At 34.0% G+C, this 23,809-nt stretch overlaps 1 protein-coding gene across 6 annotated transcripts in view; it reads left to right on the forward strand.

Annotated features, from left to right (window-relative positions):
* TFEC (transcription factor EC) overlaps positions 1-23,809 on the forward strand; it is a 125,542-nt gene that overhangs the window by 53,987 nt on the left and 47,746 nt on the right. For all 6 annotated transcript variants that reach the window (XM_045846898.1, XM_045846914.1, XM_045846907.1 and 3 more), the window contains exon 2: positions 4,651-4,902. In XM_045846898.1, coding sequence (XP_045702854.1) covers positions 4,651-4,902 — 252 coding nt within the window. The remainder of the gene's footprint in view (positions 1-4,650; positions 4,903-23,809) is intronic.

Below are 23,809 nucleotides of genomic sequence, written 5' to 3' on the forward strand. Positions count from 1 at the left end.
ACTTAGCATAATGCTGTACATTTGCATCCATGCTGTTGTGAAGGGTAGGAGCTCCTTCTTTCTTTCTGCTGTGTAGTATTCCATTGTGTAAATGTACCACAGTTTTTTAATTCATTCATTTACTGATGAGCACTCAGGCTGTTTCCAGCACTTGGCTATTGTAAATAACACTGCTATGAATATTGGGGTGCATAGGTTCTTTTGAATTGGTGTTTCAGTATTCTTAGGGTATAGTCCCAGCAGTAGAATTGCTGGGTCAAAAGGTAGTTCCATTTTTAGCTTTTTGAGGAAATTCCATATTGTTTTCCAGAGTGGCTGTACCAGTCTGCATTCCCACCAACAGTGTACCAGTTTGGCATTTTCTCCACAACCTTGCCAGCACTTGGTGTTTGTTAATTTGTTTATAATGGCCATTGTGACTGGTGTGAAGTGGCATCTCATTGTGGTTTTAATTTCCATCTCTCTGATGGCTAGTGATGCTGAGCATTCTTTCATTCATCTATGCGCATTCTGTGTGCCCTCTTTGGAGAAGTATCTGTTCAGGTCCTTTGCCAATGTATTAAAAAATGATTTTATTTATTTATTTTTATAAAGAAGGGAAGGGGAGAAAAAAGAAGAGAAACTTCAGTGTGTGGTTGCCTCTTGTGTGTCCTCTACTGGTGACCTGGCCCACAACCCAGACATGTGCCCTGACTGAGAGTTGAACAGGTGACCCTTTGGGTCACAGGCAGGTACGCAATCCACTGAGACACACCAGCCAGGGCCCTTTGCCCATTATTTAATTGAATTATTTTTCTTTGTGGTATGGAATCATGTAAGTTCTTTATATATTTTGGTGATCAAACTTTTGTCCAAGGTATTATTGGCAAATACATTTTCCCATATGTTTCATTCCCTTTTTATTTTTCTGATGTTTTCTTTAGCTGTGCAGAAGCTTTTTAATTTGAGAAGTCCCATTTGTTTATTCTTTCCTTTATGTCCCTTGTTCTATGGAACATATCGGTGAAAATATTGCTGTGTGGAATATCTGAGATTTTCCTGCCTGTGTTCTCCTCTAGGACTTTTATGGTGTTGTGACTTATATTTAAGTCTTCTATTCATCTTGAGCTTATTTTTGTGTATGGTGAAAGTTGTTGGTTGAATTTCATTTTTTTTTTAATGTAGCTGTCCAGATCTCTCAACACTACTTGTTGAAGAGGCTGTTTTTATTCCATTTTATACTCCTGCCACCTTTGTCAAATATTAATTGGCCCTAGAGACATGGGTTTATTTCTTGGCTCTTTATTCTGTTCCATTTTTCTGTGTGTCTGTTTTTATGCCAGTACCAGACTGTTTTGATTACAGTGGCCTTGTAATATAGTTTGATATTAGGTATCATGAGCCTTCCTACTTTGTTCTTCTTTCTCAAAATTGCTGTGCTAATTTGGGGTCTTCTTTTGTTCTATATAAATATTTTACATGTTTGTTCTATATCTGTGAAATATGTCATTGATATTTTTAATAGGAATTGTGTAGAATCTATAAATTGCTTTGGGTAGTATGGAAATTTTAATGATGTTAATTCTTCCAATCCATAAGCATGTTATATGACTCCATTTATTTAGATCTGCTAAGTGTCCCAGTTGGGTGCATGAGCAAGTGGGCTTACCTCCCACCTACATTGCTGCCATTTTCTCTTTCCTTTTAATTTTATTTTTTATTGTTGACACTTATTTTTATTAAAGTAAGATGTCCTCATTTTAATTTTTTTGCATTTCAGATTTCCTTCTTTTGGTCTCCAATGCATAGGGCCATCTCCTTCCAACACCTGATTTATAACCATTTTCTCTTCCGATTATTTTTCAAACTCTTGTTTTGTGGAAAAAATCAAATTTTTAATTTGTTGTATACATTACTGAGCCAATATGTGTAATGTTAAGGAAGTCAGGCTCTGTATTCTGGATTCATCCCTTACTTGAGGAGTGATAACTGGCATGGCACTTAACCTCTAAGTATCAGTGGCTGCATCTATATGCTGCAATGGAAATACTAGTGATACCTATATCCTAAAGTTGTAACAAGGATAAAATGAAGTAGTGTGGGTAAATTGTTCAGCACAGTGTCTGATACCTGTTGCATACTTTTACCATGATTGTTGCTTTTGCCATAGGTGATATTAATACTGCCATAGATGGAAAACTTCTCAGGCCCTTGGATCACATCTATGATTTCTCTTGTATTCTTGATATAACACAAAATACAAGTACTCTAATGAAGGCTTTTACAGTTGGTGGATGAAAGGTGAAAAATGAATTAGCCAATGTTATAAATTCTGATTCAACATACTTTTCTCATTAGAGATACTTGCCATTTGTAGATACAACATATATTTTAGTATTCACTTACATTGTATAAATGATACAGCTTTGTGAATATGAAAATGTATTTATAATATATATTTTTAAATGTATACAGATTAAGAAGAATTAACTTAAAATTTAGGCTAATCGAAACAGCTACCCTAAAAATACCCATGGCATTTTAATGCAATGTTATTTTACAACTTTAAAGTTTATAGCACTATAATTAGTAATATGTATAATATTTATTACCAATCTTAATCTTTTTTATATGACTGAAAAATTATTTTATACTAGTGAAATTAAAATGATAAAACTGTCAGCATAGCAGAATTAACTGAAGTAACTACTACAATATCATACCCCAAACCAGCTAATTTAAGTGCAAAATACTTTGTAAATGCTATTTATCTGGGCTAATGCTTGTTAAGGGCTTTAAGGAGTAGTTTATGTAGTGGAAATAAAAAAAAAATAAGCACTGTGCAGCAATCTTTACTATTGTTTAACATGAGAAAAATATTAAATAGGTTTATATATAGGTCACTTGAGGAAAATGTATCCATATCACAGCATAGTTAATATAAACAGGACTGACAGACAATATTACTTTCAGATGTTTTTAAAGGGAAAGCTTGAAAATGCTTATAATTGTCTTCATATAAATAATGGTATATTGTTAACTATGATAGCTAGACTGAAGATTCAGAGCATTTTAAGCCTATGTTTTGAAAAAGGAGTTTCAAAATATCAGACAGTTGTTTACCTGGTTACATCTTTTTCTGTATGCTTTTTTCTGTATTCATAATGACTCTGCCAAAGTGTTGTTGTTATATGATTTCACTAGTGGGTGGAATCTAATGAACAAACTAAACTAACAAGCAAATAGAGACAGACTCAGAGAAGAGGCTGATAGCTCTTGGTGGGAGTTGGGGGTGGAAGGATCAAGTGAAAAAGAAAAAGGACTCATGAACATGGACAACAATGTGGTGATTGTGTGGCAGAGTGGGGTATGGGGGAGTACATGGTACTTTAAAAATTATAAGACAAAATAAATTAAAAATAAAAATAAATATGGTTTTAGCAATAAGACTATTAATATATTAAAATAAACTTAGTATAGAAACTTTGGAAAATGTAGAAAAGTGAAAACAATCACCTAGATTTTTACCACTTACAAAGAATCACATGTAATACTTAGTATATATATGAGGTCTGTCTAGAAGCTATCCAGCCATGTAATATGAAATATAGAGACATCTATCGAAGAAGATACAAGATATAAGAAACAATGTACAGGGGACAATGATGCCTCAGTCCTCTTCAAAGAAGGCACCTTGGGACCTCACACTCTTCTCCCAATTGCCATCGGCTGCCCCATCATATTTTCCTGAATTTTGTCAATGCTCTGAAAGGTCTTCTCTTTCAGAGGTGATTTTCATTTGGGGAAAAGCCAGAAGTCACAGAGCACCAGATCTGGGCTGTAGAGTGCCTGAATCAACTGGATGACTTGATGTTCCACCAAAAAACTCTGCACATGACATGATGTATGAGTGGGCACATTGTTGTAATGAAGCTGCCAATCACCAGTTGCCCATAGCAGAGGCCTCCTGAATCATTCAAATAGTTTCTGCAGAGGAATGTTCAAGCTTAACACAAAATTTGATGCATATTTGTTGCTCTACTCAGTCATTTTGAATGCCATGGCCACACAGCACACATGCTCACTCAACAGCATGTACAGCCCCCACTGATTAGTACAGTGAAGTCATCATTGTTCATGCATGTGCATCCCAGAACACTCTCCCTGGCTTCCAGGTTTCACCACCAATGTTGTGCAAACCATTCCCATTATATTAACAATGATTGGACTTTTTTCCAGAAGAAAATATATATATTCTTTCTGTTCCCTCCTGGATAATTTTTAAATTTTTATCTAAAAGATAGTTGTGATTATACCCCACAGAATATTTAGATTTGTAATATAAAGGACTCTAAAAATATGTAAAAATTACTAATAACAATGAATTGGCTATAACTTTCCTTGTATTATTTCAGCCTTTCCTTTTTAGACCCTGAAAAAAGTATCACTACTTATATATATATTCCAAACTTTGTTTTAGTTGCATGTAATTTTGAAGGTTACATGATTAAAAACATGGTTAGCACTTAATATATTTTAGTAAACTTTAGGTCATAAATTTGAGAGCAACTATATGTTATAGTGATTATTGTCATAATTCAGTTGTTGAAAACAGAAGTTTGAAATACAATATGATGCTACATTTTGCAATATTTTGTTTTCTATTTTTAGGTCCCCCAGTACCTGGAAACTCCTGGGAGGACTCAGGTACAGAAAGTCCAGAGACAGCAAGTAAAACCCTTCATGACCCTTGACCACAAGATTGTCAACCAGACTTTTAAACAGTCCTACCCTCCAACGCAAAGAAGTGTGCTTGTGGTACAGCCTGGACACTCACCTCCCAAGAGTGACACTGTCCTGGCTGGAGATCCACTCACCAAATTGCTAACTTTTGGGAAAGAAGATGACAATGTGGAATGGCATGTATGTCTAATAGCTGCTTATGAAAATATATAATGAGCTTTTGAAAAAAAGGCATTCAAAGAAATTAAAGTTGACATTTTTTACAGTAAAAATCCAACTACAAATTCATTTAATAAAAGATGTCTTAATTTTTAAAATGTGTAATAATTGATATACACATTAATTATGCATAATACAAATATAAAAATTCATTTCAATACTCATGTATCAATGTAAGACAAAATAATCACTAACAGTAATATATGTTAAGATTTAGCTTTTTGGTGTGGTATGGAAAGGTCTTTGTTATAAATATAATAATTAAAAGAATTTCTTTTATAAAACAAACAAACTTCAGCTGAGAGTCAAGCACAGTTCTTCTCAAATAGAGTATTCAGTAACCACTGCATGACTTATGGGTCCATTGCCCATACTGGAACCAACTCTCACCACTTTACTGACAATAAATCAAAAATTTATTCTGAAGTTATTTGGGTTTTATTGATACAAATGAAATACTTAGTTATGGGACCTATATATAGACCCTGTATGGTGATCATCTTCATTAATAAAGTTTTTTTCTTTAGTTTCAGGTGTACAACACAGTGGTTAGACAATTTTATAATTTAAAAATTGCTCCTGCTAATATTTCCAGTACTGACCTGGCACTATGCACAGTTATTTACTATATTCCCTATGCTATAATTTACATTCCTGTTACTATATTATAATTACCAATTTGTACTTCTTAATCTCTTCACCTTTTTTAACTAATCTTCTACCCCACATCTCTTCTGGCAACAAATATTTTGTTCTTTGTACCTGTGAGTCTGTTTCTGTTTTGTTTATTTATTTTGTTCTTTAGATTAATATGTAAGTGAAATAATATAATATTTGTATTTTTCTGACTGACTTATTATATTTAGCATAATACCCTTTACATCCAATCATGCTGTGGCAAATGGTAAGATTTCATTATTTTATTAATGACCCAGTAATATTCCATTGAATATATGTACCACTACTTTAGCCAATCATCTAGTGATGGGCACTTGGGTTGCTTCCATATTTTGGCTATGGTAAATAATGCTGCAGTGAACATGGGGGGTACATGTTTTTCCAAATTAGTGTTTTTGGATTTTTTGGGGGGGGTATATACCCAGAAGTGGAATAACTGGGTAATAAGGCAGTCCCACTTTAAATTTTTTGAGGAACCTCCATACTGTTTTTCATAGTGGCTGCACTAGTCTGCATTGCCACCAACCGTACACGAGGGTTCTTTTTTCTCTACATCCTCAGCAACACTTGTTTGTTGATTTATTAATGATAGTCATTCTGCCATGGCTGGTGTGACTTGGTTGGAGGATAGACCCATAAACAAAAAAGTTGCAGGTTTAATTCCAGTCGGGGCACATGCCTGGATTGTCAGTTTGGTCGTTGGTCAAGGCATGTGAGAGGCAGTTGATTGGTGTTTCTCTCGCACATCAGTGTTTTTCTCCCTCTCTCTCTCTTCCTTTCTCTGTCTCTAAAATCAATAAGCATGTCCTCGGGTAAGGGTAAAAAAATGATAACCATTTTTACAGGTGTGAGGAAATATCTCATTGTGATTTTAATTTGCAATGATGTTGAGCGTCTTTTCATATATCTATTGGCCATCTGTATGTCCTTTTGGAGAAGTGTTTATTCAGGTTCTCTGCTCATATTTAATTGATTAGGGTTTTTTTTTTTTGGTGTTGAGTTGTATGAATTAACCTGAGTTTTTTGTATTTACCCTTTATCAGATGTATCATGGGCAAATATCTTCCCCCCATTCAGTAGTTTAGTTGTTTTTTTTTTTTTCATTTTCTTGATGGTTTCCTTTGCTGGGCAAAAACTTTTTAGTTTGATATAGTTCCATTTGTTTCTATTTTCTTTTGTTTTCCATGCCTGATCTGATGTATCAGAAAAACTATTGCTGAGGGAAATGTCACAGATTTTACTGTGTCTTCTTCTAGGAGTTTTACGGTTTTGATTCTTACATTTAAGTCTATAATTCATTTTGAGGTTTCTCATGTATATGGTGTAAGAAAGTGGTCTGGTTTCATTTTTTGCATGTATTTATCTAATTTTCCCCAAACCATTGATCAAATAGACTGCTTTTATCCATGTATGTTCTTGCTTCCTTTGTGAAATATGTATTAATTAGCCATATAGGTGTAGGTTTATTCCAGGGCTCTCTATTCTATTGCAATGATCTATGTGGCTCTTTTTATGACATTATTATGCTATTTTGATTTCTAGCCTTGTGGTACAGTTTGATATCAGGTGGCATGATACTTCCAACTTGTTCCTTCTCAAGTTTGCTGTAGCTATTTGAAATCTTTTGTGGTTTCACATAAATTTTGGGGTTATTTATTCTAGTTCTGTAATATACATCATTGGCATTTTGATAGAGATTGTGTTGAATCTAAAGACTGCTTTAGATTATATATACATTATAATTACATTAATTCTTTCTATGCAAGTACATGATATATGTTTCTATTTATTTTATCTTATTTGATTGTAATCTTCAAATTTGATAATTTTCTGAGTACAAGTCTTTTACCTCCTTTTTAAAATTTATTCCTAGGTATTTTTTTCCTTTTTGAACAATTGTAAACGAATTGTTTTCTTAGTTTCCCTTTTTGATAGTTTATTATCTAAGAAATAGAAGATCAAAAACTGTGAACAGTAAAATGACAACAAAATCATAACTATCAACAACTGAACCTAAAAAACAAAAACTAAGCAAATAACTAGAACAGGAACAGAAGCAGAAATGGAGATCTCATGAAGGGTTTTCAGTGGGGTGGGGGAGGGGAAGAATGCGGGGGTACAGAGAATAAGGAGCATAATTGACAGGCATAAAATAGACAGAGGGAGGCTAAGAATAGTATAAGAAACAGAGAAGCCAAATAACTTATATGTACAAATCATGGACATGAACTCAGTGGGAGGGCAGGAATGCTGGAGGGCAGGGAGTGGTACAGGGTGGAGGGGGGATAAAGGGAAGAAAAAATTGAGAAAAATGTTATAGCATAATCAATAAAATATACTTAAAATAAAATGCAAATAATATCGAAATATTTATGTTTTATCCTACTGCATTACTAAATTCATTTATCAGTTCTAGTTTTTTGGTGGAATCTTTAGGGTTCTTTATATAAAGTATCATGTCACCTTCAGATAATGACAATTTTACCACTTCCTTTCCAATTTGGATGCCTGTTATTTCTTCTACTCACCTGATTTCTGTGGCCAGAACTTCCAGTGGTCTGTGAAAGTGAACATGCTGTGTAGTTTATGATTTTAATGGAAACACTTTTAGTTTTTCCCCATTAAATATAATGTTAGTTGTGGGTTTGATATATAGCTTTTATTATGTTGAAGTATGTCCCCTATATTCCCACTTTGTTGATAGTTTTTATCATAAACAGGTGCTGGGCTTTGTCAAATGATTTTCTACATCTATTGATACAATTATATGATTTTTGTCCTTTAATTTTGTATGTGTTGTATCATATTAATTGACTCATGGGTATTGTACCAACCTTGCATCCCAGGAATAAATCCTTTTTGATAATGTTTTTTAATATTTTTGATGCATTGCTGAATTCATTTTGCCAATATTTTGTTGAGGATTTTAGCATCTATGATCATCAGGGATATTGGTTGATAATCTTCTTTCTTAATAGTGTCCATACCTGGTTTTGGAATTAGGATAATGCTGGCTTTGTAAAATGGCCTTGGGAATATTGTTTTCTCCTGAGCTTTTTGGAATAGTTTGAGAAGGAGGGGTGTTCTTTGAGTGTTTGGTAATATTCACCTGTGTAGCCATCTGGTCTAGAACTTTTCTTTGTTGGGAGTTTTTTTATTATTATTATTATTATAGCTATGATTTTGTTTCTTAAAATTGGTCTATTCAGCTTTTTTGTTTTTTCTTGGTTCATTTTGGAAGATTGTATGTTTCTAGGAATTTATCCATTTCATCCAGATTGTTCAATTTGTTGCCATATGATTGTTTATAGTATTTTGTTATAATTCGTTGTATTTCTATGGTGTCAGTTGTTACTGTTCCTTTTATTTTTTTGTTTTATTTGGGCCACCCCCTCACTTTTTTTTGATGAGTCTGATTATAGGTTTACCAATCTATTTCAAAGAACCAGCTCCTGGTTTCATGAAACTTTTGTATTGGTTTTTAGACTCTATTTTATTTATTTTCATTCTGATCTTTATTATTTCCTGACTTCTACTTACTTTGGGCTTTGTTTCTTGTTATTTTTCTAGTTCTTTTAGGTATAAAGTTACATTATGTATTTGAAATTTTTCTCGTTTCTTCAGATAGGCCTGTACTGATATGAATTTTTCTCTTAGGACTGTTTTTGGTGGGCCCCATAACTTTTTGGATTGTTGTATTTTCAATTTTGTCTCAAGATATCTTTGATTTCCTTTTTGATTTCATTATTAACCCATTCATTGTTTAGTAACATGTTATTTAGCCTACATATGTTTGTATGTTTTTAGTTTTGTTCTCTTTAGATAATAAAATTTTATTTTATTTTTCTATTATTCTATTATAGTTGTCCCAATTTTTCTACACTGTTCTCCTCTAACCCTAACCTACCCTCCTACTCTCACAGTCAGCCCCCACCCTGTTGTCCATGTCCTTGGGTCCTTTATACATGTTCTTTGACTAGACCCTTGATTTCTAGTTTTCTACTATTGTGGTCTGAGTAGATGTTTGATACGATTTCAGTCTTAAATTTATTGAAACTTGTTTTGTATCCTACCATATGGTCTATCTTGGAAAATGTTCAATGTGCATTTTAAAAGAATGTATATTCTGATGTTTTGGGATAAAATACCCTGTAGATATCATTTAAATACATCTGATCTAGTGTGTCATCTAAGGTCATTGTTTATTTTCTTTCTAGAAGATCTATCATTTGATGTCAATAGTGTGTCAAAATCCCCTACCGTAACTGTATTACTGGCAGTTTGTCCCTTTATGTCCATCAAGTTTTGCTCTACATATTTAGGTGTTCTTTTGTTGGGTGCATAAATATTTACAATCTAGTTGGATTGACTCCTTCATCATTATGTAATGGCCTTCCTTGTCTCCTTTTATAATCTTTGTTTTAAAGTCTATGTTGGTTGATATAATTATTGCTACCTCAGCTTTATTTTCATTTCCATATGCATGAAATATCTTTTTCTATCCCTTTACTTTCAGTCTATGAATATCTTGTGTTTTGTGGTGGGTCTCTTGTAGGCAGCATACATGTGGATCTGTTTCCTTTTTCATTCAGCCACCTATGTTATTTTGATTGGAGCATTTAACCCATTTATATTTAAAGTGATTATTGATAGGTACAAGTTTATGCTATTTTATTCTTTAACCTATGTTCCTCTTTTTCTTGCATGTGAAGCTCATTATTTCTCCTTCCATTTTAAATGACAGCCTTGCTGGGGAGTCTAATCTTGATTGTAGGTCCTTGCTTTTCTTCACTTTGAATATTTATTGGTGTGGGCCTCTTTGGGTTAATCTTGTTTGGGACTCTCTATGCTTCCTGAACTTGTATTTTTTTTTTTTCATCAGGTTAGGAAAGTTTTCAGTTATTATTTCTTCACATAGTTTCTCAATCCTTTGATCTCTCTCTTGTCCTTCTGGAATTCCTATTATGTGGGTGTTGTTATGCTTCACGTTCTTTCAAAGGTCCCTTAACTATCCTCAATTATTTATTTTTTTTTCTTTTTGCTGCTCTAATTGGATTTTTTTTGCTACTTTGTCTTCTAAGTCACTGATTCAGTCTTCTGTTTCATCTTGTCTGCTTTTGGTTCTTTATTCTTTATTTTAAATATTCAATTTTTCATTTCTGAATGGTTCATTTTTTATGGTTGCTATCTTTTTATTTTGCTTACTTAATATATATTATTTTAAGTTTTCACTGAGTTCATCCATTCTTCCCCTAAGTCTCTTGAACATCCTTTATTACCATTGTTTTGAACTTTGTTTCTGGTAAAATGTTTGCCTTCATTTTGTTTAGTTAATTTTCTGGGGATTTCTTCTGTTCTTTCATTTGGGACCTGTTTATTTGTCTCTTCATTTTAGATATCTCTGTATTTGTTTCTGTGTATCATGTACATCTGGTATGTTTCTCAGTCTTGGTATGGTTGTTTTAGGTAGTAGGTACCCTGTGGGACTCATTCATATAGTCCTCCTGGTCACCTGAGCTAGGTACTTTCAGAATGTCTTTTGTGTGGGTTATGTGAGCCCTTCTGTGATAGTTGTGTCTTGATTGTTTTTGGTATGTCTGTGGATTGGGTTTTCTCTCAGGCTGGCTGACTGTGAAGATTGATCTGAATCACATTGTACAAGCTGCTATGTAGGAGAATACTCCACAGAATGAAATGAACCCCAGCAGTGTATGGTGTCTGTTGATATTTTCCCTTTATATGTGCCACTTGTGGAGCTAATTGAGTCATGCTCTGATGTGGTCTGAAGTCTGCCTGATGGTGCATGTGTAGGTTCTGGGGCCTCTTTGGAGGGACAATGGTGGAGGTCAAGTCAGATACTGCCTGCGACTGGCCCTGGGCTACCTATTAGAAGATGCAAAGCAATTTACAGTTTTTGGTTACCTTTGCTGTGCCTGGTTGCATATGGGAAGAGCCAAGATTTGTACCATGGCTGGCTTCAACCAGCCCTGAGTCCAGGCCAGCCCAGCAAAAAGCTCAAAGTACCTCAAGATCCACCTTTGCCTGCCAGCAGCCTGTTAGGCTCAGTCCTTAAAGAGCTTCTGGAGGTATGAGTGCATGTGGTAGGTTCTAAATGAATTACTAGGTAGGGACTGGTGGAGATCATCAGGTTGATACAGATTCAAACTTAGGTCTGAGGCCATTCAGCAATTATTGTAGGGTATTGTATGGGTAGCCCCCACCCACCTGGTGCCCAAAGACTTCTGTGCTAGGTCTGAGTCTCAGGGAGTGATCACAGTGAGGTCGATAGGGTTTATCAGGCTAAAACAGACCAAAATTTGGTAGTGTGGAGGAAAGGTTCTGCATAAGAATGGTGTCACCTGTCAGGCAAGAAAGGGAAAAAAAGGCCCTTACCCTAGATCCATACAACTCAGTCTCTAATAGCCCCTGAGTTTGCCCAGGCCTCCTTAAGGGCCCTCAAAGAATGTCTTTATTATGGGCCCAAGATGGCTGCAGCCTGTAGATTCTTCATAGGACACAAGCTTGACAGACTGGGGCCACAGGGACTCAGGAGGGTGTAGCTAGTATGTTTCTCCAGACTGGTATCGTATGAAGGGGTGTGCTTACAGTAAAGGTGGCATCTCTGGGTGGTATAGGAGAGAACCTCAGCACAGGGACCCTGGTTGCTATTCCCTTAGCCTTCTCTGCAAAGCCAACGTACCAATGTCTCCCTGTATGACTCCAGTTTGATTTTAGCTGCTTTCCTTTTCCTCACCCAGAGTGAGTGGTTGGGAATGAGACTTTGGGCTTATCCTTTTAAGAGGGCACCTGGGTTTCTAGCAGGCTGTCATTCCACCCTGGCTAGTGGAATCCCTATTTATTTTCATAGCCAGATGTTATGTGGGCTTCTCTTCCTGGCTCTAGTTCCTCTGGCTAGAAAGTCTTATGGGATTGAGAATTCTAACTCCTGAGGGAAGACCTTCACAGCTGAGCTATCCCTCCAGAGTTTGAACCATTTTATGTGTTTGACTTTTTTGGTTTCAGCTCTACCTGAAAATCTTGATGTGTCTTCTTTTGTAAATCCTTGATCATAAGACTTCTGTTAAGCTAGTCTTCACTGCTCATTTATGTTGATTCTTCCATAATTTAGTTGTAATTTTTCATTAGTGAAGAGGTGAGTGTAAACTTCAACCAACTTGGACCCTCTCTCAAGAATATTTAGCTTTAATTTTAAAGGTTTTCTAATAAATTGTCAAAATATTTATCATAGTTATATATCTTAAATACACATTAAAATGAAGTAGGCAGAAGATGTTTAAATAGTAGTAAATATGTGCTCTAGAAATGTTCATTAAAATAAGACTAATAATCTTCTTGGACTTAATATTTTATGGAATTATATATGGAAATTTTACTATTGATTTTTTTTCAAAACATACTTGCCTACTGTTTAGTAAATAAGAGGAATTTAGAGCCACTGATGATATGAAATACATGAGATTATGTAGCTTCATGGAATTTATATTTATTGTGACTGACTTGTATATAAGCCTTCAAAAAATGATGAAGAATGAATAGAACAGGAAAACAACTAGAACTGGGTAAACAACTTCCTTTACTATCACAATGTAGAAAAGCCACATTAATCACTGAGCTTTCTATTTTCTTTTCACTTGATTTGTTAGATGGAGCTATGGTCCTATGACCCTCCCCCCCGAAGTTCATTCTACCAATCTACATTCCTGATGGATATTACTGATTTTGGGTCACTGCCTTTTAGTTATTAAGTCTGTAGCTTCCAGGTACAAAAGAGTAATGCTCAGTTCCATTATTTGAATTCCAAGTGATAGAGGAAGGTTCTTTTGTGTGTTCAAATTTTACGTTAATCTGAAAAAAGGAAAAGAATAAGGATTTGGTAAATTGTTTAACAAAATATAAAACAACCACAAAACAGGACTCACTGAAACCCAAAATGGGATATAAATCTCTACATGTATATTTACTTAAACTTTTCAATAGTAGGTATATAAAATACCTGCCCCCTTAAAATATAAACTAGAATTTCTATTCATTCTGTGAATATAATAAAATATATGTAGGACAAAAACCATCTGTACAGTAAATATTAGATGTAACTCAATACAATTTATTTTATAACCACCTTCTTTCAAAGTTCATTTTCTTGTGTAGAAGATTGATTTCTAAAGGGAAAAGACAAATCCCAAAGGATATGCATATGCCAGTCAATTCTAGGCAAAACTCAGAAAATGATATTTCTTACGATATATGTGTTCTAAAAATAAGAAAGGACAATTAACATATATCAGTCTTCTCAGTTTTTCTTAGCAAGTATTTTTATTCCTTAAGTACATAGTTTACCTTTTAAAAAATAATAAGTTTGTACATCATAAAGGAAATTAATGTGATCTTTGTGGTCTTTTAGGTGGTATCAGTCATAAGGAATTGCATGGCTTGGAAGGATCGAAAATCCCTAGAGTAGTCTAAGGGCAATGAGCATAAAATTTTTCTTTAAAAAATCATTTAACTACAAAATGTGCATATAGAAGTCTCTTCCATCATTGATGTCCTTTAAGTCATAGTTTAAACCAATCTTTATAGCTTTAATCATTTTGTGTTCTCTTTGAATTTGACTTGTAACTTACACATTTTCACATACTGCCACTATTTACACTCTTGTTATCTTTAATACCTAAAATGTACCCTATGATTTGCAATTTTCCAATATTCTTTGATTGGTGCTAGGAGTCCACGTAACTAAGCAGAAACTGCATTCTTTAGAGTCACACAGCATGACATTACTGCTACCACCTCCTAGCTGTGGGGTTTCAATTCTTAACCTCACTCATTAACATTTCTATATCTTAAAGAATTGTTTTGATGCTTACATATAAAAATTCCTAATACAAGGGCAATGTGGTGGCTCAGGTGATGGTTGATGTTGTCACTTTGGTGCTTCTTTCTCCTAAACCTGTCTTCCTATGACATTAGGAGCATTTTGTGAATTCAAAGAACACCCCAGAAGTTGTAGCTATCACAGAAATAAGTCTGTGAGAGGATCATTAGACTCAGGATTTTGGAGTTGGAATCAGGAATATCTCGGTGATTAAAGGTCTCTGAAACAATGAAATGTAAAATCAAAAGAAGCATTTTATAACATGGTCTTTCCAGGATAACCCAAATTTGTATTCATGGCACACAGGACTTTCCACACTTAAGCCTTGCCTTTTGACCCAGACTTATGGTTTAGCCCTGTTGGCTTCAGCCATATGATTCTCACAGTGTTTCCTTTTTTAACACCTGTTCTTCTCCAACTATTCATTCATACCCCACCATTTGTCTGGAAAATCCCAAATCCCTTGAAAATTCATTTCAGGTTTCTTCTCTATGGTGCTTTCCCTGGTGGTTCTCTGAGTGAAATTGGGGCCTACTCTCTGAGTTTGTATAGTTACAGCTATATCATTACATGGATAAAAATTACACTTATCATAGCATTTTCAGAGCATGTCCTACATTTATTATTCATTGTCCTTTTTTATCTTCTGTACTTTCTAGGTACTCTAAGTTAAGAGGAGAGAAAAATAATAAATAATTATAATATTATGTAGGAAGGGCAATGGTATGTATATGTAGAAACACAGAAGTGCTATTCTTATCAGAAGTATATCAACAGTAAGAAATGGAGGAAAATGGCTAGTGCAATATTGAGCCAGGTGAGATAGCATAAACCAAGAATAGAGATGGGAAACAGCATGAGGTGAGTGGAAAGTGAGAAGCAGATGGTGGTTAAAGGAGATACTAGAGAAGTAGGCAATAGACAAATCACAAAAAGTCTGGTACTTTATGTTAAACAACACCAAATCATTAAAAGGATTAAATGTGGGGGCTGTAATGACATAATCATATTTGAGTTTGATATCAGTCTGTCAGCTTTGTAGGAGAAGAAGCCTGTAGTTGAGAGTATTTTTTCTATAGTGCAATGAGAGATGATAAGACCCTCTATTTGAACATGTTAGGGCTGAGGTATCTGTGAGACCACCTTGTGAAGATGCTGGTGACAGATAGATATCCAAGTTTGCCTTGAGGAGAAATAATCTAGAGTGGAGGAAGAGATTTGGAAGTTGTCAGCATGCAGGTGGTACTTGAAAATTGAAATTAGAGAGAGAGTCCTTGGAGAGCATGAACCTAGTTAAGAGAATGGTGAACCATGTATGGGATTGAGGATATCACCACCATTTAAGGATGGTCAGAGGGGAGGGGCCATAAAGATAAAGTAAAAAGATAACCAGTGTGGTATCACTGAAGCCAAAGAAAAAGTTAAAGAAGGAGAGAATCATCCACAGGCTCAAATGTAGCAATTGACTCTAGTAGAATAAGGAGTGATGGATATATGTTGAATTTGAAAGTTGGGGGGAAAAGGCAGAAAACTGTCCTTGAAAACAACAATAAAATTTAAAAAAAATTAAGTTCACTAAAAAAAGAAGTTGAATAAAATAGCAACAAAAGGAATTTTAGTAGGATGGTGGGCAAGAGCCATTTCACCCTGGATTTAGAGTTAACAGGAGGGGGAGAGATTGAATCTGTAGATATTTGGGGTGGTAATAGTAAAAGATAACAGGGAAAAGGCATGGAGAATCATAAAATGAAAATTGTGAAGCTTATCCAATTTATCTGCTAGGGGGTCTAGATTGGATCTAACTATAAGATTACATTTGATGAATAAAAAAATAAAATTTAAGATTTCAGAAATAGAGTAATTTAGGAGATGACAAGACCCAAGTTGTGGCCTAGAGAATAGGTGAAGAGAAGGTTAAATTCAGATTTATAACTTTGAGAGTGTCGAGCTAAAAAATTCACCTAGAGTTTTGCTTTATATATTGAGTTCTGATAGTTGTTACTATAAGTATTTTTAGGTGCATATGCATTTCTGATCATATGGTATTACTTTTTCTTTAAAATGTAACCTTGAATTTTATATGGCTTTATAGTAAAATTGCTACTGTAGCTTTCCTTTTGTTCATGTTTGTAGTTAAACTTTCCACTATGTTTTCAGTTTTCTCTATTGTTTTATTTTCAATGTGTCCCTTATAGGTATACTACTGCAATAACTTTTGAAAAATCAAATTTAAGGCAGATTCTTGATTAGTATGGTAACTCATTTACACTCTTGCTATTAGTTTACTATTAATATTTAATAGTTTTCTTTTCTCATGTCTTTTTAAAATTACTATACTGTTTTCTTATTTGCCATCTCTTTTTCCTATACACCATTGGACAGATTAAGTTTCTCTCTCTTTTTCTCTGTCTCTCTCTCATGACTCCTAATTTTTTAAGAAACATAGTTATATGTTTTCTATCTATATCATTGTTTAGAAATATCTATATCATATCCTTAAGGAAAAAATTATCTGAGTCTGATTGTGTGGTCCCATCTCCTTCTTGCTCTTATATATAAAGTCTGTCCAGAAGGTATCCAGCCATATAATATGAAAATTAGAGACATTTATTGAAGAAGATAACATGATACAAAAACATTATAAACGGGACAATGATGCCTCAGTCCCCTTCAAAGTAGTCACCTTGGGGCCTCACACAGTTCTCCCAATCACCATCAGCTGCCCCATTGTGTTTTTCTGAATATCATCGACAGTCTGAAATCTTTTCCCTTTCATAGGTAATTTTAGTTTTGGGAGAAGCCAGAAGTCACAGGGTGCCAAATTGGGCTATACAGGGGCTGAGTCACCTGGGTGATTTGATGTTTCACCAGAAACTCTTCACAAGAAGTCATGCATGAGTGAGCATGTTGTTGTGGTGAAGCTGCCAATCATGAGTTGCCCATAGTTGTGGCTTTCTGAATTATCTGAATAGTTTCTGTGAAGGAATATTCATGCTTAATGCAAAATTTGATGCAGATCCACTGCTCTCCTCGCTCAGTCATTTTAAATGAGATGGCCACACAGTACACATGCTCACTCAGCAGGTATCAGCACCTCCACTGACTAGTACAGTGAAAGCATCATTGTTTATGCATGCACATTCCAGTCCATTCTCCTTGGCTGCCAGTTTACATCAATGTTGTGCAAACCATTCTCATTATATTAACAATGGCTGGACTTTTTCTGGACTGATCTTGTGGTATATACTTGTTATTTAGATATCAAAATCTTTACTGTAGCTTACTCATTCTTTTTATATTTTGTATTTATTTCATAGTTGTATTTATCACCTGACTAAATTGCCTTCTGAGTGTTTTTAAAATGTCTTTTTGCTTTAAAACTTCAGAATTTGTATGCCTAAGAAAAATTTGATCACACCATATACTTAAAGGATATATTATTGGTTGTAAATGTTTAGGTTCAAAGTCCTTTACCTTTAATATTTAAAATATTATCACATTGTTATTTTGTACCCTGTGATGTTGAAAGGCTTTATTGTTAGTGTTTGTAGACCTTTCTTAAAAAATCATTTGAACCTTGTAAACATTTTCCTTTGTCCTTGAACCTCATACTTTCTGTGTCTATTTTTGACATTTTGATTTTTGTCAAAATCATATGTTCTTTTTCTGTGTATTTCATTATCGTCATTTATTACTTTGAGGGTGGTTATTTTGCAGATTTGTAATTGTGCTTTTGTCTAAGCTGTTAATCATTTCATCTAATTCAAAATGTTGTATTTGTTATCTTTTTAAAAATATCAATTGGATTCCAAGATGATTAATTATGAAGATTCTTGGAAGATGTGAAACAAAATTTTGGACTATACTTTAGATCTTTAAATCAATTTTGGGTAATAGAAGAACCAACTTATTCAGTAAATTAGGGAAAAAGTTAGTAATGTTGGTGGATAACAGAAATAAGATAGAGGTGTTAAAAGCAAAGACAGAGACTCTTAGGTGGATGAACTATCACATGTAGGGAAGAAAGATTTCCCTCTGAAATAGGAGAAACCTAAGCATGTTTATAGGCAAGAAGGAAAAATTAGAAATGCAAGAGATTGAGTTATTTATGCTGTAAATTTATAGGAAATGTAAAAGGTTAAGTGACTTATTTGTAATTATTTGTGAAACTACCAGCAGTACCTCAAAGAAAAATATTTACCATAAGTTATTCTTACCACCCTTCTCTCTTCAGGTCTTCTTCATATCTGTTCAGAAAAAAAAATTTGTTGTCCTCTTAATGGCATAAAGTGAATGAAAGAAATGTTATGAAATTAAAATTTGAGTTCAGTAACAATAAATAACATACTGTAAAACTTTCGAAGATTGGACTAACCAAAAGAAACAAAACACATATTTATTATCCTAGATTGTTGGAACATCTTTCAAAGCACATAGAATAACATCTAAAGTTTAGAAAGTGGTCTAGAGTTATACTCTTGAATATGGTACCATTATCCAGATGTGGCTCCTTAAATTAATTTTAAATTAATTCAAATTCAATAAAATCTTTAAAATTTAATGCAATTAAAATTTAGTTCATCAGTTACACTAGCCACATTTCAAGCCTCAGTAGCCATATGTGATTAATTGCTGCTACATAAACAACAAAATATAGGACATTCCCATTATGGCAGAAATTTTTGTAGGATAGCACTGGCCTAGAGATTTCTACAATGTCGTTTTCTTGCCTACTTTTTGGCTGAAACCTCAGTTGCCCTTGTTCACTCTACTCCATTTCTGTTGGCGTTCTCACTCTTTCTCAAATAGTCTGAGCTTGTTCCTACTTTAGGGTTTTCATAATTTTTTGATTTATTTCCAAAGGCTACCTTTCCTCATGTTATTCATGCCTGTGTTCAAATATCAGTAAATCCTTGTGTGACAATTTTCTAAAGCAACATTTCTTCCCATTAAACTATATTGACTTCCTTCTTTAATTGCTTTCAAACTAGTTTTTGCTATTAACTGCTTATTTTCTGTTTCCTCAAAAGAGTTTGAGCTCCATGAGAACAGAAACTTTGTGTTGCTTGTTTTTGTAGCTCCAGTATTTACAAGATCTTGAAATAAATATTGTTCAATAAATGTTTGTTAAATTAACATATGAATAGTGTTTCAATTTTTTGGCATATAACCTTTGGGAGTATCTTAGTAGGTGTCTCTGAACATTTGATGCTCTGAATTCTCAGAAATTTTGTTTAGAAGATAACAAAATCACAAAATATTTTTTGTATATCTCCCAGAGATATTTTTTATTGTTTCTGTACATCATGGGAGATTAACAGTATTACAGTTATATAAATTCAGTATTTTCACACTCATTGTGTTTACATTATATTTTAAAATTTCACTAAAGAGAACATAATGAGAGAGAAGATAGCTAGTAAAGCTAAAGAGAAGGGGCTGGCAAGCAAGGTATTTTAAAACATAGCTTTGTAAATCTTCAGCTAAGTTATTTCTATAACTTAGAAATAAATCAATTTTAGAAAGAGTTGAGAAAGGGAATAGAATTTGTCATCGGCTGTATTTTAAACTGCAATGCCTTTTTAAAAAGTGATTCCTGGTCTGTTGCTCTGATTGGCTTGTAGGAGTACTAGACGTGATTTTAAAGAATAAAATCTTACCCCGGCTGGTGTAGCTCAGTGGATTGAGCATGGGCTGTGAACCAAAGTGTTGCAGGTTCGATTCCCAGCCAGGGTACATGCCTGGGTTGCAGGCCATAACCCCCAGCAACCGTACATTGATGTTTCTCTCTCTCTCTCTCTGTCTCTATCTCCCCCCCTTCCCTCTCTAAAAATAAATTAATAAAATCTTTAAAAAAAAAGAATACAGTCTTTATTTTCTTACTGGGTTAACTTCATGAAGAGCTGAGAATAATTTGACAAATATTTTGATCTCTTCACAACTTGGGTCCCTATACTTAAGGTGTATGTTATAGGAACCATGACTAAAATCACAGACTACCTATCACAAGACAGTAAAGTATAAACTTTGAGACTTTAAGAAATAACTAATCACAAAACCAGATACATCTGTTTTTGTATTGCTTTCTAGAAGAACATAAGAAAAAGCAATAAAAAAAAGAACTTTGCAGAAAATAAATAAATAAATTAGGACTATAGATCCAAATTTCCAGGATTTCAGCCCTACCTCTGTCATTCACTAGCTACATATTTTGAAACATATTATTAAACTTCCTTTTCTCCCAGTTTCTCATTTTTACAATGGAGATGATGATAGTATCCACTTCATAGGGCTAATATGAAGAGTAAATAAACTGATGTATGCAAAGTATATAGAACAGTGACCAGCACATCTCCAACACTACGTAAATGTTTGTTACTGTTACAGTTTAAGGTATCTATGATTATTTTTGTTGTTATTTTTTCCATTATTATTTGTCATTTTGGAAAGTTGAATGTGTTTCCAGTTAGTTGTACTTGTATTTGACCACTTCCATTTGTATACCTGTAAGATGCAATCAAAACATTTTTTCCTTTCTAATGATTTCATTGGAATGACACTGGCTAGAAAAATTATACAGGTTTCAGGTGCACAATTCCACAACACATCATCTGTGCACTGTATTCTGTGTTCACCACTCTAAATCAAACCTCTTTCTGTTACCATTTATTACCCTTACCCCCTCTTCCTAACCTCTCCCCTAGCTGTGCCATACTGTTATCCATGTCCATGAGTATTTGTCTCCTTGTTTCTTCTTTGTTCAATCCCTCCACTCTCCCAACCCAGCCACCCACCTCCCCAACAGTTTTTAGCGTACTCTCCATCTATGAGTTTTTCTCTGTTTTGCTCATTAGTTCATTTTGTTCATTAGATTCCACACATGAGTGAGATCATATGGTATTTGTCTTTATCTGACTGACTTATTTCACTTACCATAATACTCTCCAGATACCTCCATGCTGTTGCAAAGGGTAAGAATTCCTTCTTTTTGATGGCTGAGCAGAATTCCACTGTGTAAATGTATCACATTTTTTATCCATTCATCTACTGATAGGCACTTAGGCTGCTTCCAAATCTTGGTTATTGTAAATAACACTGCAATAAATATAGAATTGCATATATCCTTTTGAATTAGTTTCAAGTTTCTTCAGATAAATTCCCAGAAGTGGAATCACTGGGACATAAAGCAGTTCCATTTTAATTTTTGAGGTAACTCCATACTGATTTCTACAGTGGCTGCAGCAATTTGCATTCCTACCAACAGTGCATGAGAGTTTGCTTTTCTCTACATCTTCATCAACACTTACCGTTTTTTGTTGATTTATTGATGGTAGTCATTCTGACAGGTGTAAGGTGATACCTTATTGTGGTTGTAATTTGCATTTCCCTGATGATTAGTGACATTTAACATGTGTTTATATGTCTATTGGCTACCTGTGTGTCCTCTCTGGGAAGTGTCTGTTAAGGCCCTTTGTCTTATATTTTAATTGAATTATTATTTTGGTGTTGAGTTTTGTAAGTTTTTAAGTTAGTTTTGGATATTAACCCCTTATCAGATGTATTGGCAAATATGTTCTCAAATGTAGTAGTCTGTCTTTTCATTTTGTTGATAGTTTCCTTTGCTGTGCAAAAGCTTTTAGTTGAAGTGGTCCCATTTGTTTAGTTTTTCTTTAGTTTTTCTTGTTTGAGGATGTACATCAGAAAAAAAATTATTGCTATAAGATATATCCTAGATTTTACTGCCTATGTTTTCTTTTAGGAGTTTTATTGTTTCAAGTCTAAGATGTAAGTCTTTAATTCATTTTGAGTTTTTTTTTCTATATGGTGTTAGAAGGTGGTCTAGTTTCACTTTTTGCATGTTTCTGTCCAATTTTCCAAACATGATTTATTGAATAGACTGTCTTTTCTCCATTGTTTGTTATTGTCTCCTTTGTCACATATTAATTGACCATAAAGTTGTGGGTTTATTTATGGGCTCTCTAATATGTTCCATTGATCCATATGTCTATTTTTATGCCAATATCATGTTCTATTGGTTATTATGTTCTTACAGTTTAGTTTCACATCAGGTAGCATGATTTCTCCAATTCTTTTCTTCTTTCTTAAGATTGGTATGGCTATTCAAGCTCTTTTATGTGTTCCATATACATTTTTGGAATATTTGTAGTTGTTTTGCAAAATGCACCATTAGTATCTTGATTGATACTTGCACTGAATCTATAGATTGCTTTGGGCAGTATGGACATTTTAATGATGTCATTTCTTTCTATCCTGAACACAGTATGTGCTTCTACTCACTTGTATCTTCTTCAGTTTGTCTCTTCAGTGTCTTATAATATTGAGTGCAGGTATTTTACAACTTTGGTTAAATTTATTTCTAGGTATTTATTACATTTGAAGAAATTATGAATGGGATAGTTTTCTTAGTTTCCCTTGCAGATAGTTCATCATTGGTGTTTAAAAATGCAACTGATTTCTGGATATTTACTTTGTATCCTGCTACTTTAATCAATTCAGTTCTAGTAAGCTTTTGGTAGAGTCTTTAGGGTTCACTATATACAGTATCATGTCACCTGCAAATAGTGACAATTTTACTTCTTCCTTTCCAATTTGAATGGCTTTTATTTCTTCTTCTTGTCCAATTGCTGTGGCTATGGCTTCAACTATTATGTTGAATAAGAAGGCAAAATCAGACAACCCTGTCTTGTTCCCACTCTTAAGAGGAACATTTGCAGTTTTTGCCCATTGAGTATGATATTGGCTGTGGGTTTGTCATATATGACCTTTATTACATTGCAGTGTGTTTCCTCTGTTCCCACTTTGCTGAGAGTGTTTTTTTTTATAATCATAAATGGATGCTGGATTTTATCAAATGTTTTATCTTCATCTGTTAATATGATCATGTGCTTTTATACACCATTTTGTTTATGTGGTGTAACACCATTTATTGTTTTGTGGATATTATACCAACTTTGCACCCTGGAATAAATTCCACTTGATTGTAATGTATGATTTTTTTAAATTTATTGCTGTTTTTAGGTTGCTAATATTTGTTGAAGATTTTAGCATCTATGTTCATCAGGGATATTGGCCTATATATTTTTTTCTTTGTAGTGTCTTTATCTGCTATTGGGATTCAGATAATGCTGGCTTTGTAAAATGAGCTTAGGAGTCTTACCTGATCTTGAATTTTTTGGAATTGTCTGAGAATAAGTGTTAGTTTGTCTTTGAATGTTTGGTAAAATTTACATGTATATTCATTCAGTCCAGAACTTTGGTTTCTTAGGAGTTTTTTGA

The sequence above is a fragment of the Phyllostomus hastatus genome, unplaced genomic scaffold (assembly GCF_019186645.2).
Source record: "Phyllostomus hastatus isolate PE091 unplaced genomic scaffold, TTU_PhHast_1.1 phas_contig_118, whole genome shotgun sequence".
NCBI lineage: Eukaryota > Metazoa > Chordata > Mammalia > Chiroptera > Phyllostomidae > Phyllostomus > Phyllostomus hastatus.